The sequence below is a fragment of the Nicotiana tabacum genome, chromosome 15 (assembly GCF_000715075.1).
Source record: "Nicotiana tabacum cultivar K326 chromosome 15, ASM71507v2, whole genome shotgun sequence".
NCBI classification, from domain to species: domain Eukaryota; kingdom Viridiplantae; phylum Streptophyta; class Magnoliopsida; order Solanales; family Solanaceae; genus Nicotiana; species Nicotiana tabacum.
Window position 1 is genome coordinate 82774323 of NC_134094.1, and position 20786 is coordinate 82795108.

A 20786-nucleotide genomic window follows, 5' to 3' on the forward strand; every position below is an offset into this window, starting at 1 on the left:
CTTCTTTAATTTGTATTTTCGCACAAATAGAAAGGTTTATTGATATTTTATTTATTTATTTGGAATCTTCTTACAGTTCTGATAATTCTATATATTGAACGCACACTTAATTATTACCTTCATTAGCATAGACATCAAGTGAGAAGTTAACTTGTGGGCACATCAACTAATTTTTTTTGGTAATTGACATCTTTTTATTAATCACTAAAGTAGTATGAAACAGTATTACTTCAGCACCACCAAACTGTATTGATAAACAAGGAACTAAGTGATTACAATGAAAGCAACATGAACGACTCAAGTTGGAAAATAACAATAACTGGAAACTAGAACAACAGAGAAGAAGGGGATGAGAAATTAGAAGAATATTGAGATGAGAAAATCAGAAGGTTCACACCACATATTGCCTGCCTATTCCTTAGTAGTATTGCCTATTTAACTAACTCTCCTTTCCGGCAAATTCTTAATCACGTGTTCAGCCCTTGCCCACTACGAAATCTGTTAGCTTTGTTGGAATCTTCCTCACGCGCGTGCTTCTACGCATAGTGTCATTTTGCCAATGCTTGCTGTCATCCCTCGTGGCAACTTGGTCAGCATCCTTATCAGCATTTGACTCTACCTGAACTGGTTCAGAACAATACCCCCATACACAAAAGGAACCTTGTCCTTAAGGTTCAGAGCAGGTGGAAGTATATCAGAAGAGAAATCAGTCACTGAAAACGGGGTGATCTGTTCAGAACGTTCCCCAACACACTTCTTGAGCATAGAGATATGGAAAACCGGGCGAATCTTGGTTGCATATGGTAAGTCCAGCTTATAGGCCACTTTTCCAATTCTTTTGATGACTTTGAATGGTCCAAAATATCTACGGCCTAACTTATGATGTTGCTGGGAACGCAAGGAGTGTTTAGCGATATGGCTTGATCTTCACAAACACCAAGTCTCCTGGCTGAAACGTGGCTTCTTTACGACTCTTATCAGCATTCATTTTCATCCTTACCTGAGCCTTGGCCAGATTATGTTTCAATAGGTCCATGACTTCGTCTCTTTGCAAGAGAAACTGCTCCACCAAGTCACTGGGATTGTCGTCGATGACATAACGAGTCATAGTAGGAGGCTTTCGGCCATACAATGCCCCGAAAGGTGTCATTCCAGCTGAAGTTTGTAGGGAAGTATTATACCAAAACTCTGCCCATGGAAGCATGGCAACCCAATCCTTAGGAGTATCAGCCACAAAGCATCGTAAGTATTGCTCCACACATTTGTTTAGAGCCTATGATTGCCCATCTGTCTGTGGATGATATGCGGTGCTCATGACTAGTGTAGTTCCCTATAGGCGGTGTATTTCTTGCCAAAAGAGGTGGATGAACCTAGGGTCACGGTCAGTGACTATAATGCGAGGAGGACCATGTAATCTGATGATTCCAACTACAAAGGCAACATCAACAGAGACTGCGGTAAAGGACGAGGGCAGAGGAATAAAGTGCACGTATTTGGTCGGTCGGTCCACTACTGTCATTATTGTAGTCTTCCCTCTTGAACTCGGAAGGCACGTAATGAAATCCATAGCTATGTCTTCAAAAACTAACTACGAAACTGGTAGGGGTTGAAGCAAACCCGCAGGGTGGTGATGGGTATTTTTCATTTGCTGGCAGGTTTGGAAAGAAGAAACAAAGTCCTGAACATCCTTTTTCATGTGTTTCCAGAAAAATTTAGAAGCTAGACGGTGATAAGTTCGAGCCAACCCAGCGTGCCCTCCTATAGAGGACGAATGAAATTCAATTAGCAGTTGTTGGCGCAGAGGTGAATCAGTAGGAATAACCAAGCGCCCCTTAAAAAATAATAAACCATCGCGGAAGCTGTAACCGTTGGTCAAGTCTGGATCTTGAGCAAGAGACTGTTGGAGGGCTATTAGTTCCGGATGGGTCGTGTTGTGGAGCCTTAATTCCGTCAGTAGATCTGGAATACACCCCGTAATAGCCATACATGCCGCTTCCGGCACTTGTGACAGAGCATCAGCTGCCCTATTTTGCTTTCCTGGACGATAGATAATAGAGAAGTCATATCCAACTAACTTGCTCAACCACTTCTGTTGCTCAGGAGTTTGGATAGTTTGGTTGGTAAGGTTCCTAAGGGCCTGCTGGTCAGTGTAAATTGTGAACCGACGTCCTAGAAAATATTGGCGCCATTTGCTTACTGCTTGAATGATGGCAAACATTTCTCTGTGATATGTGGAAGCTTGTTGCATCCTAAGGCTAAGTTTCTGGCTGAAGAAAGCCACAGGATGTCCTTTTTGGGATAAAATTGCTCCTATGCCTACTCCTGATGCATCTGTTTCTAGAGTAAATTCCTGGCAAAAATTTGGAAGAGCCAAGACAGGTGTGGAGCTAAGACACATGTTGAGCTTATCAAAAGCAACCTGTTGGTCTGGTGACCATTGAAATGCATCTTTGCTCAACAAATCAGTCAGAGGGACTGCTACAGATGCATAATGATGAATAAAACGACGATGGTATCCCGCGAGCCCCAGAAATCCACGCACCTCTTTCACCTAACGGGGTTGCGGCCATTGTTTCATGGTAGTGATCTTTGCTGGATCATCTGCTAAGCCATTGTGCGAGATGACATGACCCAAATAGTCAACAGATTGTTGACCAAACACACATTTGGATCGCTTGGCCACTAATTTATGATCCAGCAAGATCTGCAAGACATTGCGAAGATGTTCTAGGTGTTCCGACCAACCGGGGCTATAAACCAGGATATCGTCAAAGAACACCAAAACAAACAACAACAACAACAACAACAACAACCCAGTATAATCCCACTAGTGGGATCTGTGGAGGGTAGTGTGTACGCAGACCTTACCCCTACCCTGGGGTAGAGAGGCTGTTTCCGATAGACCCTCGGCTCTTTCCCTCCAAGAACTCCCCACCTTGCTCTTGGGGTGACTCGAACTCACAACCTCTTGGTTGTAAGTGGAGGGTGCTTACCACTAGAGCAACCCACTCTTGTCTAAAGAACACCAAAACAAAGCGACGCAGAAATGGCCGAAAAATATCATTCATAGTGGCTTAAAAGGTTGAGGGGGCATTGGAGAGTCCAAACGACATAACTAAGAATTCATAGTGACTGTCATGTGTGCGAAGTGCTGTCTTCTCCACGTCCTCAGGCCGGACTCTAATCTGATGATACCCGGATAGGAGGTCCAACTTGGAGAAAAACTGGGCACCATACAACTCATCAAACAGTTCGTCAATAGTTGGAATGGGAAATCTATCACGAATTGTGATGCATTCAATGCCCGATAATCTACACAAAACCACCAAGTTCCGTCCTTCTTACGAACTAGGAGGACTGGCGATGAGAATGGACTGGTGCTAGGATGAATAACCCCTTCTCTGAGCATGCCACTTACCAATTGTTCAATAACATGTTTTTGAAAATACGGATAACAGTAAGGTTTGACATTCACTGGTTCAACTCCCGGTAATAGATGAATGGCATGGTCCTGCGGCCTAGTCGGAGGAAGACCTTATGGCTTTTGGATAACCCCAACAAATGTATCCAATAAGTCCCCTAAGTCCGGTGGTGGGGCATCTGTGGCCATAACAGGTTCGACAACTAATTCAATTGGAAAAAGGAAGATATGGCATCGGTGGCCGTCATACGCCGGATAGTATGCAATTGAACATGTTGGATATCTGTTGGTAGGTCACCTTGCCAAGTGAAACGATGGTCATTAAGAGTGAATTCAAAAACTCGAGCACCGTAATCAGTGACAACCGGCCCCAAGGTTGCTAGCCATGACATGCCGATGACCAAATCCGATCCATGGAGGGGTAATACATAGAAATCCATAGTAAGGTTGCAACCCTGAATGGAGAAGGGAACTTGGCGATAGACACCATCACAACTTAGTCTCTGGCCGCTGCTCACCATCACAGAAACACGAGGAATAGGCTCGATGGGGAGCTGAAGAAATTTAGCAACTCGAGATTGGATAAAGTTATCAGTAATTCCACCATCAAGGAGAACTTGCACCGGTAAACCATTAAAACGAAGAGTGTTGGAGGAAACACCACCCGCTAAAGCATGATACGAAATCGAGGAGTGCTCCTGAACTTCCAAACACTGCAGCTCCTCAGCGAGAAGATCATCTGGAACGAAATTCTCTGGTATGGCTACTTCATCCTCTGGGCCATCAGTTAAGAGGAACAACTGGGGCCAGTCTTACAACGATGGTTAGGGGAGTATTTTTTATCACAATGGTAGCAAAGGCCCTTCTCGCGTCGACTCTGCATCTCCGCCGTGGTAAGGCGTTTGAAAGGCAACCGAGCAGGAGGAGCCGGAGAAGGAGCTGCGGGCAAGGTGGGTGAAGAATGATTGGGTAATATGGGCTGGGAGAGGGCAAAAGCGGGTCGAATAGGCAAAATCCTTTGTTCATGCATATGGGCCGAAGTAATGGCCTGGTCCAAGGTGGTGGGCTGATGAATGGTAACAAAAGACAAAATATCAAATCTAAGGCCCGATAGAAATACCTCACCCAAATACCACTCCGGCAACGAATTGGTTTCATTCAACAAAGCCTCAAAACGACTCTGAAATTCAGCCACTGTTGAATTCTGGCGGAGCTTTGATAACCGGCCGGCAGGTGACTGGACATGGCGTTTACGAAAGAGGATGCGTAATTTCTCGGTAAAACTGGTCCAATCACTGAGTTGTTTGTTCCGGTAAAGCCACCTGTACCATTCCAAAGCTTCGCCGTTATGATAGAACAAGGCAACAATGAGTTTCTCCTCTTCAATAATACCATAGAAGTCGAAGTAACGATCAGCCTGAAAGATCCACGCCTCCGGCACGTCACCATGAAAACGACTGAAATCCACTGGTGCCGGCTTGTGGCGAAGAGGAGAAAAACCCTTTGAAGAAGCAACGGGAAAACCCACTGGTCCTGCACACCTTTGGAGCGAGAAACATCAAGTAACGATAATCGAGTGATGGGAGTAGCCACCTGAGTGACTAGATCCTGAATCACCAACTGTTGGCTAACCATGGCAGCACGAATATCTGCATCCGATGAAGACGGTGCAAGCAGACCATCAGAGGCTTTGAGTTTTGAGTCAGCCGACATAGTAGTCGAGGAAATGTAAGCACCAATGAAACAGTATTACTTCAGCACCACCAAATTATATTGATAAACAAGGAACAAAGTGATTACAATGAAAGCAGCATGAACGACTCAAGTTGGAAAATAACAATAACTAGAAACTAGAACAACAGAGAAGAAGGGGATGAGAAATTAGAAGAATATTGAGATGAGAAAATCAGAAGGTTCACACCACATATTGCCTTCCTATTCCTTAGTGGTATTGCCTGTTTAACTAACTCTCCTTTCCAGCAAATTCTTAATCACGTGTTTAGCCCTTTCCCACTACAAAATCTGCTAGCTTTGTTGGAATCTTCCTCACGCGCGTGCTTCTACGCGTAGTGTCATTTTGCCACTGCTTACTGTCATCCCTCGTGGCAACTTGGTCAGCATCCTTATCAGCATTTGACTCTACCTGGTTCACAATATAGTAAATTACAAATCTTTGTTGTAGCTACCTCAACTAGCTATCTAAAGAAGCATTACCAAACAAACTCCTCTATGACTATACTGAGAAATATGAAGCACACCTACTAGGGAGGTTTTCTTCCATTACTCAAACAAAGTAATGAGTACTAGAAAACAAACAAGCCTATCAATTACAACCAGAAAATTACATAATCCATGACAACACTAAACATCTGTGCTCTAATATTGCAAATGTATGCAATGTTCCGGGAAATGGAGTCAACTTCTTTTCTAGTCTTCGACTATTTCATTAAGTACTTATTACCTTGTTAGCTGCAGACTTGTAGACAGCACTATCTTCGGCCATTACTTGCTTCAACTTCGTCACTATCACTAGCTTAATCCTGGGTGCTGAGATTGCCAAAGGACAGAGATCATTACTAGCTCAGAAAGTACAATTACTTGAAAAAATAAACAGTACACTGATGCTTTAGAATTCAAATTGAAAATATTTGGGTATGTAAAAGAATATTGCTTTAAGTGACAAAGATAAATGGCTCATACTCCCGTTATCAAAAAAAAGAAGAAGAAAGAAATGCTCAAATTATCTAGTTTCCCGCGCGAAGCGCGATCGTAAAAGACATTTTAAATTTACTAAATATATTATTTTGTTAATAAAACATAAAATCTTCAATACAAGGATTAAAAAAATAGCTCTCTATATCTTCAATCTGATAGACTTGATAAAAAGTATCTATTGTCGAATCAAGTGAACATTCTCTTGAAACAGAAACATCAACTTAGTTTGAAACGGCAATTCAAGTTTTAACTTTGAGAATTAACTAAATCACTATCATATCATGATAAATACACAGTGAAGAATCAAATATAGCGTAACAAAGATCTTAGTACTTTAGATGGTCCATCAAATTGTACGATCTCTCAACATATTTCTGATCTACGCTTGGCACGGTTTTTAAAGACATTTCATCTCGCAAGCATCAATCATAAACGAAACTTAATTTTTAACAAAAACGAACAAAATTATAATAGTCAACTTAAAATTGTTGTTCACTTAAATATGATAATGGACAATCAAAGCAAATTCAAAGGAGGTTAGCACGCGCTAAGTGCCTTCTTCTTTCTTTTCTTGCAATGACTACTGTCTTTGTTCAAAATTTTGAAATAATCAAAATGTCAAAAATTTTGAAAGGAAAAGAACTCAAAAACCTTATTGCATTCATGGACATAGACACACTTATATTAGATACTAACATGTGCTTTTCTTTAAAATATTTATAAGGAACAAAATAAAATAAAAAATATATACTGTGGCCCAAATATACCAACTCTCAAAATCATAAGACAAAATACAGCCTTGTTTTAGCAATCAAAAGAAAACAAACGAAAAGTACGCAAAATGGAAAAAGTGTATTACAACTTGGATGCCTTAATTTCTCTTGCTTGTCCACTATTTTCTACCCTCATCCATTCTGCATAAACAACTTACATCATCTGAATTTTCTATAGCAGGGCTCAATGGTGATTAATTCTATACCTAAGAAATAGACAACTGTAAAAGAACAAAAAATGATCGAACGTTAAGCCTGAGAACTGCTAACTGAATTGATCTAAAAAAATTAGAGAATATGTTAGGGAGACCTGATCATATAAGCATTGTCTTTTTGTTTCTATGTGGTTGCTGCTGAGTCCATTTTTTTATGTTATTCAGACTCCCACTGAAGCCTGAGAGATGACAAAGTATTATGGCTCTCAAATGGTTTTTGTAACGACCCGACCGGTCGTTTTGAGAATTAGCGTCTCGTTCGGTGGCTTAAAATTTTGAGTAGCTTCATGTTATGTATTATTACTTGCGTGTGTGGTCGAGCTCAATTTTTCGGATGATTCGGGATTGATTTGGAAGAACAATTCTTGTTTTAAAAGTTTGTGTGAAAAGAGTTTATCGGAGTTTGACTTTTGTGAAGACGATTTCAAAATGGTATTTTGACTTTGTATGGTGATTTTGGACTTAGACGTGTGTCCGCATTTGGATTCGGAGGTCCTTAGGTTGATTTGATGCATTTTGGCGAAAATTGAAAAGTTGAAGGTTTGGAAGGTTGAAAGGTTTGACCGGGAGTTGACTTTATTGATATCAGGTCCGGATTTCAATTCCGGGAGTTGGTATAGCTCCGTTATGTCATTTAGAACTTGCATGCAAAATTTGACTTCATTCCAGATTGATTTGTTATGATTCGGCGTGAGTTGTAAAAGTTGAAAGTTCATAAGTTCATTAAATTCGATTTGAGATATGATTCATAGTTTTGATATTGTTTGATGTGATTTGAGGCCTCGAGCAGGTCCGCGTTATATTTTTGGACTTATTGGTACGTTCGAACAGGGTTCCGAGGGGTTTGAGTGAGTTTCGGATAGGTTTGAGATGTGTTGCGCTCGTTTTTGATGTTTCGACTTCGTTTCTTCTAGCATAAATGGTACCACATTAAGAAAATGAACTCCAATTTCTATTTTGATTGAAGCATTAGATCTGTATCGTAATTACGAAGCCATAGCAAAAAGAATTGTCAGATTTGGACATCGTATGAGGTAGTTATGCTCATTTTAGTGTCGGAAAAGAGAGTTGGTGTTAGTGCTTCGCATATGCGGAGTTGGTTCAGCATCTGCGACCCCGCAGGTGCGAGAAATGATCCGCAAAAGCGAAAATGACAGTTGAAAATGCGCAGGTGCGGATTTTTGTCGCAAAAGCAAAAATCCCTGTGTATAAAAAAAATCAGATCGCGTTCTTTTGGTATTTTGAGCATATCTTGAGTTCTAGAGCTCAAATTGAGATGATTTTCACGGTGTTCTTCTCGTCTTTTCATGGGGTCAGTATCTAACTATAATTTTTGTATTGTAATATGATTACAGAAGTTCATTTTTGAATTAATCCATATTTTGATTGGAGAATTGAGGGTTTTTATCAAAAACTTTTCTAAAGAGAATAATTGAGTTTTGAACATCGATTCGAAGTTGGAATTAGATGAAATTAGTATGGTTGGACTCGTAATTGAATGTGTTGTTAAAATTTATGAGTTTTATCGGATTTCGAGGTGTGATCCCAGGGTTGACTTTTTGGGTTGACTTTTTAGTTTTCATTAAAGATCGAAGCGTTATTTTTCGGAGTTGTTTCCTATGGCTTTTATTTATGATATCAAATTATTTTGGCTAGATTTGAGTCGTCCGGAGGTTGTTTCATACGAGAAGGTCATTTTAGAGTATCAATTTAGCTTCTTTGAGGTAAGTATCTTGCCTAACTTTGTGTGGGGAACTACCCCTTAAGATTTGAGTCATTTGTGCTAATTGTGTGATGTGAAAGCCGTGTACGCGAGGTGACAAGTACGTACTCGGGCTTATTTTTGAAAATTGACCGGTTTAGACTCTTAGCCTTCTTTTCATGTATTTATTTGGAATTGTTAGCACATGTTATATTTTTTATTCGCCATGTCTACTATCACATGCTATATTTGAAGTTGTCGTTACATGTCACATCCTTTACTTGTTGAGCTAGCTCTTATATGATTTATCTGAAGTTGTTACCACTTTTATCATTATGTGATCTCTTTTATTGTCGAGTTATTCTTAGTTGAAATTATTGTACATGATATCCTTTTGTTGTCGGGTTATTCTCATGCATTTAGACGTAGTACTAGTTCGTGTCATCTTTCTTTCATTGTTAGCCTAATTCATACACTAGAACCCAGAGTTTGCCATTTCATGAAGATACTTTCACTATTGAGTTTATCCTTAAACAATTAAATAGAATTGAGGTTATCGAAAGTCATTAATCTATTTTAAATTGAAGTTGTGTTTAAAGGGGGTGTTGTTCCTTGTGAGTTACTTTCCCGCTCGTTTTGTTGTTATTAAGATTTTATACACATTGTGTTTAGCCGTGGGCTTTTTGTTGTGAAAATAATGATATTGTTGGATCTTTGGAAAGGCCGTGGCCTATGGGCACTTGTGTTATGAGTTGATACGTCGTGTTATTATGATGTTAGCATTTATGAATTGTTGTGTGGTTTGGTTGTTGTTATGCGGAGTATAAATGTGGTATTTCACCGTTGTTATGCGAGGCATAAGGGTGGCATCTCACTGTTGTTGAATGTACGAAGTGATAAGGGTGACTTGTGTTATTGTCAGGGCGGAATAATACAAGTGGCTATTATACGGAGTGATACGATGGCTATCAGAGAGATAAGCGTGGCTAACGATATTGTTAGGGCGGGATGATACGGATGGCTATCGGAAAGATAAGGGTGGCAATGTCAGGGATGATGTGTGATGGCTTAGAGACATTGTGTTGGTGATTTTTGTGTGATGGTGTGCTTTTCCTTGTGTCTGTCACACACCTTACGTGACTTGTTTTGTTGCTTCGATGAACTACTCGAAATAATTGATATTACCTGTTGACATGGGCTGTAGTAGTGCACTCGCACAAGCATACAGCGTAGCATGCCACTTATACTAGCTCAGGAATATGAAACTTGACATTTATTGATCATGCCCATGTGTTCTTGTATTATCCGTATTTATGTTCGCTATTGAGCATGTGACCATACCGGGCGGATTGTGATTGTGAGCCTATGACCATGCCGGGTGGATTGTGATTGTGAGCCTGTGAGCGCGCCAGGCGGATTGTGAATGTGCGCCTGTGATCATGCCCGGAGGATTGAGATGTTGGCACGTGAGTTGTCCGTGCGTTTATGATTCGAGATGCGGGCACGAGGTACCGTGGGTATATATGATGGTAGGTTGAGACCCGTGACTTGTGACTATGAAATGAGGTATCACAAAATGATTTCATTGTGAATCTTATGTTAGAACGACTTGATTAATTGATTGTCTTTGTGTTCCTTATTCGGTTCCTTACCCAAATAAGAAATCAGATTTGAGGAGGAAGAGATTCAATGATAAAGAATGTATTTACATAAGAAAGGAAAGAGAGAGTTGAGGTAAGGGGAAATTACAGGAAGAAGACAAAACCAAAAGGAAGGGAAACATAAGGAAGGGTATTAAGGGAGGGGCAAACGTATTGTAACCGTGGCGGAGGGAGGGCAAAGAGTTGTGTCTATTTAATATAAAGTTAATGACAGTTAATGTTTGATTTGCAAAATGAGGGCAAAGGATTGTGTCTATTAGAAATAATTTAACGGTGAAATAAGAGGGGAAAGAGAAAAAACTGTGAAAAAAAGAGAAATGCAATTCCTGCTAAATGAGTCTGCCACGTCACCGGACAAATGGCTCTCCATTATATAGATATATAGAATATAGATATGTAAAAAGGGAATGTATGAGCCAAATATAGTTAGTCATACAGGGGCCAAAGACAAACCTTAGAATCGAAGATATTCTGTATCGCCTTATTCAGATCATTTTTCAACTCAGAATCTTTGATGGTATTACCTACAATCAACATTTTCAAATTCGGTGTACTCACAGATCCCTGCTGGACAAACGTCTTCATTTCTAGGCACCTTTTAATCTTCACTTGTTTGAGATATGGGAATTCTAGAGCACGCTCCGTCAGAAAGAAATGCCCCAGCTTTGGTAGCTTTATGAGTTCCAGCTTTACCAAATGGGGAAATATGGACACATTAGTTATTTCTACTCCTTGTTCCTCTTTTGTGATCACTTCTTCCATTGATGGGCAATTTTCTATCTCTAGTATTCGGAGATTCAGCATACCTCTGGTCACTGATGGAGGCACCAAGTTTCTCAATTTGTCACACCCAAATACTTTCAATTTGTCAAGTTTGCTGAAGTCAACAGTTGGAAATCTGTGAGACCATAGAGCACTTATGCTATCAGCCCCAATGACTTCTAGCTCTTCCAAGATGGGACAAGAAACCTGCCAAAATTGAAGGCGTTCAATATCTTATAAGGGATGAAAACTCAATCTAGCTTCAAGTACAAATGGAAAACTGAACCATATCTCATCTTATATCAAGGTACGTAAATGGAAGTGCAAAATTAGTAATTAAATGAAATGGTGGTATTAGAATTAGTGTGATTTTTAAATTCATGAATATTACTCCAAGTACAAACTGACATAAAATTATCATGCTTGGTGGCTCTAACGTAGGGTTAAACTTTACTCAATAACATATTGTAATAATACAATCACAAAACTATCTTCTGTGGCGTTAAAGTAACTATATTAATTAAAGTTACAAATTATTTTTTTAGCATTAAAGTAATTGAACTATGTGGACTATGGAGCTGCTTAGAAAATACCAATGATTGCAAGGTCAAAATTTTGGCAACACGCCACTTGCCACATAAGTGTTTTGCCACTATAAATTCCATATTAGTAAATTAAAAAAATATTCAGTGTAAAAATATTTGATTATACTATTCAATAAAACAAAAGACAACTAAAAAGCACTCAAATGAAACAAAAACAGGAAAAATAAAATGAATTACAGTAAAAAGAAGTTCAATTTTATAAGTGGAGAGCTCACGGGGAGGGGTTAAAAAAATGTGAAAAGCCAAAACAGAGATTGCGTAAGAAATGAAGGGAAGATGTTTGTTCAAAGTTGAAGGGAGAACTTGATTTTTAAAGCAAAATTAGAGAGGAGAAATAATTTACACCTATATAAAAAGTAGTTATAAAATTATTTTGGTGAAGTAGTTAATACTAGTTATACAATCAAAATAATTAGTTTCTCCTTTCCGTTCCAATATTTATTACTAGTAGCAGTACAGACAGAAAGATAGCAGTAGAGCAGTGGTGTAATAAATTGCAGCCTTTTGAGACTCGGTGTACTCACAGATTCTAGGACAAACGTCTCCATTTTAGGGCAGATATAAATCTTGACTTCTCTAAGAAGTTGAAATTCTAGAGCACGCTCCGTCAGAAAGAAATGCTTCAGCTTTCGTACATTATTGAGCTGAAGCTTTTCCAAACGGGGAAATAAGGACTCTTTAGTCATTTCTTCTCCTGGTTCATCTTGTGTGATCACTTGTTCCATTGATGGACATGCTTCTATCTCTAGCATTCGAAGATTCAGAAGACCTCTGGCCACTGATGGAGACATCAAGTTTCTCAAATTTTCACACCAAAGTAGGACCAATATTTCAAGTTTGCTGAAGTAGCCAGTTGAAAGTTGGCGAGAGCATAAAGCAGTTATGCTATCAACCGTATAGAGTCTTAGATCTTCCAGGTTGGGACAAGAAACCTGCAAAATGTGAGGGCATTGCATAAATATATATCTTCAATCACGAATAGAAAACATGAAGTGAAGAACTAATTATATGAAAAGATGAAAATATATTACAATTGATATGATGTGATATACATTTTAATTCGTAAAAACAGTGAAGTTTCATGATAGTACGTCATACGCAGAAGTGTACCTTTTCATCAAAAAGAGCATTTGAGTCTGTGATAGAGCTGCCTTCTAACATTCTATTGCTGGTTGTTGGCAAGAAACCTCTAAACCGGAGTACGTAGTATAATTCCATTTCTCGTAACTGAGGGAACTCAATACCCTCAACAGTGTCGTCATTGCAAAAGTGAGTGAGGCATCTTAGATCGCTAAGTTTTATGTAATATAAATTGGGGAACTTGATTATACGTGTCCTCCTCAGAGTGATCTCCTCTTCCTCATTATCAGAGGAAGCTATTGTCGAGTTTGACGAACTCCCTGCAGCCAAAGGAAGAGAAAAAAGATACTGTAGACTACGACAGCAGCTTACTTTCAGGCTTTCGAGTATGGGGAACGGAATATTGTTCTGACTGTGGATCTTCAATGAATCAATATTTGTGTCGAGAAGATGCTCAACATAATCACAATCGGCCAGATAGAGATCTTTCACGTTCTGAAATCCATCGAGCAGCAACTCGGTCAGCACATTCTTGGACCCATTTCCTCTTGAATGTACAAGTTCACTCTTCCTCAACAGACAGCGGATCCAATCACCCAATGGATTGATCTCGTTAACCTCGAGATCCATAATCCTGTCGTAAATACCCAGTTTTGGAGAATGCTTGCCCGAAGTGGAACTGTTGCCCAGTTTTTGAGAATGCTTGACGGAAGTGGAGAGTTTTAGAGAATACTGTGTCAACTTGGAGGAAAGGGCCAAGTTACAGTGAATCACATCTGGCGAACATTTAGTCAATGTTAGTGCAGTCAATTCCAATGAGGATTCCAGCTCCCTCAAGGTGGAATAACTACAATCTTCTACTCCCATCATATGTAGTTCCTCCAATCGAACTAGTCCTGATAAGACCCCTTCTGAAATCCTTTTAAGTGCTTTTTCCTCATTCCAAAACTCTAACATAATTAGATTTTTCAATTCTCCTATCTCCACTGGTAGCTCCATTAAGGAAGAATCTCTAATACTGAGAATTTTCAAATTGATAAGTTTGCCAATAATGGATATGTCCTCCAACAATAAATTACTCAGACACAACGTCCTCAGATTTGACAACCTCTGAATCGATGCTGGACAAGGCAGAACGGGTTCCTGGTATCTGGCTCCCCTCACGCTTAAGACATTGACTTTACTCATCCCAGCAAAAAAATTATCCTCTAGTTTGATCGATTGATCATCAAAGAGTTTTAACATTAGTAACTCAAGTCTCGGGCAAGATATTGGTATAGGAAGCTCATTTAATCTTTTCGCAACAATAGACATGTGAGTATATTGTTGGTAAGCTTCTTCACTTGGAAACACTGGTGAGTTCACATCGTGACTTACCAAAAAAACATGCTTTCCCTCAGATGCAAAATATATAGCCACATCGCGGACCACATCGTGCATTTTGACATGACCTTTGGTGGTGCCTTCGGATAACAAGAATCGAGATTTCAGTACTTCTAACTGATTATGCACCCTCTTTCTTGCTGCTTCTAATTTTTTTATTTTCGAAAAGATGCCAAGTCCCAATCAATATCTAAGTAATTCTTCAGGCCAAATATTACTATCTTCCTCGAACAAGGAACAAAGCAAAAATAGGTTCCTGACTTCATCACTTTCCAAGTGATCATAGCTTAGCTTTAGAGGTATATACACATCTTTAATCACTTCATCGATAATTGTTGGTGCAGATTGTTGTAATTGTTTAAGGGCATCCACCCAAAAATCCTTTTTTTTACACTTAAGTGCTCCTGCAACAATACTAAGGGCAAGCGGCAACTCATTGCATTCTTGCGCAACATCTTTTGCAATGTCACGAAGAGAAGGATCGTCAACTGAATTACCGGCGTAGTGCCTGAACAGAACCCATGCTTCTTCTTTAGATAAGGTTCCAACTTCCGTGATACTTTGAGCATTCATTGTTTCACAAACCGTTCGGAGACGCGTTGTCAATATCACCTTGCACCGGTGGTTGTGGTTGCTACCGATGGAAATTCCAAGTTTCTTTAGATCATTATCCTGAAGAGCTTTCCACACATCATCCAAGATTACAAGGACACTGCCCGGGCCCCTTAACCTTAAAAGCAGCTTATCTCCATTTTCACACAAATTGTTCCCTGTTAGTGTCAGACCGATTCCTCCTGCGATCTGGCCCTGAATTTTGTGCAAGTCTAGTGTCTGACTGACATCTACCTTGACAACCTCATCAAACAACTTTTGTTGTTTCACCACTTCTCTGATTTTCTCAGCCAGTGTCGTTTTACCAACACCGCCCATACCGCATATCCCAATAATAGAGATACTCTCATCTTCCAAAGCTCTCATGACCTCTTCCTCCTTTTCTTTTCTGGATTGAAGCTCCACACCACCGTTACTAGGTATAAATCCAGTTTCGACACGATGGGAGAATTTAACATCATGTACTTCTCCTTCAGTTTGAAGTTTGGTCACCTTCTGTGCAATTTCATCAGATCTCTTGCTCAGCAAGTAGCGTGACTTTAAGTTTGGAAACCAGCCACAGAAACAACCTCTTTCAACCTCAGATCTACGTAGCAGTATACTCTCCGCATCGGCAATTGTCTTTTCAGTACTAGTTAGCCAAGCATCGACGTTGGAGAAAATGCCTTCTAAGTTCCTCTGGGCATCAACCACTCTTTGCTGCACCCTACTTCTCATGACCTTCAGCTTCGGAGATTCAGTCTCAAGAGATGTGATGTGCTTCTCATAGTAAAAGAAGTACTGGATCTCTTTCTTAACTTTCTCGATAAACCAATCAGTAACTTTTCCCCAAACTTTAGATATCTCTTTCTTAACTCTCTCTTTCAACCAAGCAGTGACTTTTTCCAAAACGGACCGGAAAAACCAAATTATGACCAAAACAAGAACTGGCTGGATCAACCACTCTTCAACTTTTTCCACAACTTTGGATAAGACTTCCATAGCTATCTCCTTAATTCTTCACAGGCTACTGTAATACAGAAATGAGGTCTTTCTGCGATCCTCTGAAGTCTGAACTCTGCTAACTTTGGTTCTTAATAGAATCTTTTTTTCCCCTTTCTTTTCCGATGTTTTTGACTAGATTTCGTAGTAAAAGGAAGCAAAGGTAGGATGAATATGAATCTAAGGGATAGAATTTTGTTTTTCTTCTTTTTTGATGTTTTTGACTAGATTTCGTAGTACAAGGAAGCAAAGGTAGGATGGAAATGAAAGCTTAGGAATAGAAACTTTTTTTTTTCTTTTGATGTTTTTGACTAGATTTCGTAGTACAGGGAAGCAAAGGTAGGATGGAAATGAAAGCTTAGGAATAGATGTTTTTTTTTTCTTTTGATGTTTTAAAGTAAATTTGGTAGTAGTACTAGGAAGCAAAGGTATGATGAAAATGAAAGCAGAGGAATAGATATTGTTTTTCTTTCTTTTGATGTTTTAAAGTAGATTTGGTAGTGCTAGGAAGCAAAGGTATGATGAAAATGAAAGCAGAGGAATAGAGTCTTTTGTCAATTCAAGGAGCAATGCGAAGGAGAAAATGTTTACAGGGAAACTTTGAGAGTGAATGCAGAGTCTATAGAAGTTAGAACAATCTAGTTTTCTGTGTTCAATCGGAAGCAGAGGATATGAAGAAGAGGAATAGAGAAAGTTAGATGGACATTGGTCGGTTCGGTTTATAGAATTTCGATTGGTTCGGTTAATTCGGTTTTCGGTTTGTGATTTTAATAATTAAAATCGAACTATAATAATTTCAGTTCGATTTATTCATGTTTGATTCAGTTTAATCGGTTCGAGTTTCGATTTAACCATGACAAAAATAATACAAAACAACAAAAATAGATTATTCTTTACCGCGGACGCAAGTGCTTCTACTATCAATAGACATTCTACCTAATGATTGCCCAAAATCAAATGAAACGGGACAATAGTTTGTAACATTCTTGGGGAAAAAGAAATTTGAGTTACAGATGGCTTTCCCTCTCCAATCTTCAAAGACAAGTAGATGCACCAAAGTGCAATATGTGTAACTGTAGCAGGCATATAAGGAAGAACCTAAGTACAAAAAGATAATTTCACGATTGTCGCACCTACTATTCATAAGTTCTCCATGCAGCCTTGCTTTCTTCCTTGCTCTCCTTGTGGGCATTTCTTCCGAACTTTACCGAAAATTTCCCATATTGTTCCCTTTCCTCTTTCAATATTATAGGTAAACAAGAAAAAGATTTTCATTTTATATGTCGAGTGCTTATCATTTTAACATCTGTTATTGCTCATGTTAGGCACATTTTTGAAGCTGGGAAAGCAAAGAGGTGATCTCAAGCACCTATGGACAAGAGGAGAACCAGATACTGAAATTCGTTTTTTCGATTAAATTGAAAATCAAATTATTAAAATCGATCACCAAACTTTTTAAAACTATAAATCGAAACCGAATAAACCTATTTTTTCGATTAGGCCGATTTTTTCGGTTGGATATGTATTATGCCCATCCCTAGAGAAAGCTGTGGACTTCAACAGTGGAACTTACTTGATGTTCTGAACCTAAACAAGCTTGTTGTTTTTCCAAACTCCTAAGTTTTTTATTCTAAACTACTAATCCACTACCTCTGTTATCAGGACAACGTTTGAGATAATTAAATGACCACATGCCTAACAACTAAAGCACTATCCTTTAAAAACATTTATTCTGTAAAAGCTACAGTAAATTGATCAGCTGTCAACCTCATTCCCTCCATACAAAATTCTCTATTGAGTGGTAATTATTAATGTGATTAAAGCTTAGAGATGAAGCATATATTAAAAATTTTAGAAAGACAGATTAGTCCTGATAAACTAAATGGTCTTGCTCTAATTAACTAATGAAAAACTATGCAAAATAAAGTATAAGTTCCCTATAAACTATTCTTGTATAATGCTATTCCCTACTGGAACCTTTTAAAGATTCTTTTGCTCAACTTTTCTTTTCCCCTCCATTAATGGATCTAGCTGGAGCTTGACCACACATCAGACGAGTGCTAATCTTGCTTGATTGAAAGATGATTTCTATGACAATAAAATAAAAGTATGTTCACAGACATGAAATTTTTGCTTCTTTTTTTAGCTGAAAAGATAGTATGATGAATATTTTTCGCAATTTCAAAGAAAAATGTTTTTTTTTCTAGTAAAAAGTCTTAAAGTAGTGCAAGTTATAATAATTGCATAATAATTTGCTCCATTCACACTTATAAACTCATGTGAGAACTTTAAGGAAAAAGTAGTGGTTGCTTTTGGAATTTCTGCTCCATGTTTCACATGGATGACTAAGCTCTCAAATGAGTCATTAGGAAACAAGACCCTTATTTTGTTACATGCTGGAGTGGTTTTGGACTTGACATTCTAATTGTTACTTTTCGAAAAAAATATGGTTCCCAGTTGTCATATGGGTTGCATACATCAAAAAGATACAAGAGAAGAGGAGTGGCCCGACCTCGTACAAAAGCCGTGTAGTTCTAAACCTTAGAGACATACACAGTTGGCAAAAAAAAAAGGAAAGGTTTTTTCTTTTAAGGAAGAGATACCAAAAAAAAATCAAAAGGAGTACTATTCTCATCTTTCTAGCAATTCCCCACATATTTCAAGGGAATATAAATAAATAATAATGATATTTTGATAGGTTTTCCTCAATCAAGTATAATGCATTGATGATTTAATTTACATAATAATTGGTGAAGTTTCAACTACTATGAATTAAGAAGTCTTGTTATGAACTAAGTATCCTATCTCTCACATTAATGTACACATCCATGTACTTTGTTGTTTATCGCGGTCTTGTGCACTAATTAATAGGTCATGCACGCGCCCGGTTGTTCATGAGTTCTCTAGAACCATATAATCCGAAGGTTATATTAGAACATCGGTGGAAAAATCGAGGTTACTAAGTGGAACCAGACCATTAAACTTGCCATTTGCACTCTCCTAGGGTGAGATTGTAGGAAGCTCTATTAGAGAATGCAATTCCCCGCTCGAGAATCCTCGTACTGCCACGAGAGAGCATTCCTTTCTCATATGTTCTTTTCTTTTCTCTCTAATCTATCTAGTAAGGGTGTCGAGTTTCGAGCTATAAGACCGATCGACGACAAAACTCGGTATCATTATCGAGCCCGTATCCGAATCGAACTACGAAGCAACTCTGACCGGCACAGGCCCCGAATATCGATGCCCCAAGGCAGAATGGGCTCGAACCAAGACCGAGGGTTGGACCTAACACCAAGCCCAAGCCAGTACCGAGCTCGCCGACAAAAGCCATTATAACCGCACCGAGGGAGAGAATCTTGGCAGGAATAAAGGAAGAGACAAACCATCATGGGTCCTCCACTATATGCATTATTTTATTATGTTGTTATAGATAAAGTAGTGACCCTCTATTATAAAAAGAGACATAGATTGCAATAGAATCATTCTCCAAAAAAGATACATTGAGAGTTCATGTTGCTCATTGAGCCTTCCTATTGATTATTCCCATTTTATAGCAAAATACTGGTATTGTCATTTTTGTATCATAAGGAATTTATGTATCCTTAGAACCACACCTAAATTGAACGTTTCCCGATTTTCGGGTAAACAGTTTGGCACCCACCATGGGGCTAAGGGTAATAGTGATTGTTTGATATAAATCTACAGTACACTCCAGCTTACAACCTCAAATCAGCAAGGGCTCTACCGATCGACCTCGAAGCCGGCCTTCAAGATGAAACCAACAACTTGGCGCCCGGGGCCGGAACGCTACCTGACAACGGCAACGAGGCTCCAATCGAAGAACCCGAAATTCGAGCCGAAGTACCATTGGATATCAATTCACAAATAGCTCTAGAAGCAAATCAACGTTCTGAACCGGAAGAAAACGTTCAGGGCGGTGCTCGACCCATAGCCCGAGACACCCACAGCACGGGGGAAATCAGGGTCAACTTGCGTATGATTTCTGAAATGCTACAAGCCCAACAAGCAGCGATAGCTCAGTTACAGAGCCAAACTCATATGCAAAGCAGGCCGAACTTCAATCCACTTCTTCGAGAAGTCACCCATGTAACGGAGCCTGCCATAGTCAAATCAAACGAGCAAGAATCAGGGACCACTCCTGAAATTGCTAAATTACACGAGGAACTCACAAAACGAGTCAAAGCCAACGACAAAAAAGTGGAAACATATAATGCTAGGGTCGATCAAATCTCGGGGGCTCCGCCGATGATAAAAGGGCTTGATTCGAAAAAATTCATACAAAAACCTTTTCCCTCGAGCGCTGCCCCAAAACCAATCCCCAAAAAATTCCGTATGCTTGAAATTCCCAAATATAACGGTACAACCGATCCTAACGAACATGTCACCTCCTACACATGTGCCATCAAAGGAAACGATTTGGAGGACGATGAGATCGAATCCGTGTTGTTGAAAAAATTTGGAGAAACCCTCGCAAAAGGAGCAATGATCTGGTACCACAATTTGCCGCCAAATTCCATTGATTCTTTTTCCATGTTAGTAGATTCGTTCGTAAAGCACATGTTGGTGCCATAAAGGTCGCAACAAGGAAATCAGACCTCTTCAAAGTAAAACAAAGGGGTAACGAAATGCTGAGGGAATTCGTATCCCGATTCCAAATGGAACGTATGGATTTGCCGTCGATCACAGACGATTGGGCCGTACAAGCTTTCACTCAAGGGTTGAATGTGTTAAGTTCGACAACATCACATCGGCTGAAACAAAATTTGACCGAGTACCCGGCAATAACCTGGGAAGATGTACACAACCGGTACCAATCAAAAATCAGGGTCGAAGATGATCAATTGGGAGCCCCGTA

At 39.3% G+C, this 20786-nt stretch overlaps 1 protein-coding gene across 1 annotated transcript; it reads right to left on the minus strand.

Moving 5' to 3' along the window:
* Positions 1-170: 170 nt before the first annotated feature.
* On the minus strand, positions 171-17477 carry LOC107778002 (disease resistance protein RPS5-like). The gene is given in 5 exon segments (XM_075230927.1): positions 171-5564; positions 5883-5968; positions 10941-11456; positions 12379-12786; positions 12965-17477. Coding segments are annotated over 4 exon segments (3888 nt in total). The 5' UTR covers positions 15911-17477; the 3' UTR covers positions 171-5564; positions 5883-5950.
* Positions 17478-20786: the final 3309 nt, after the last annotated feature.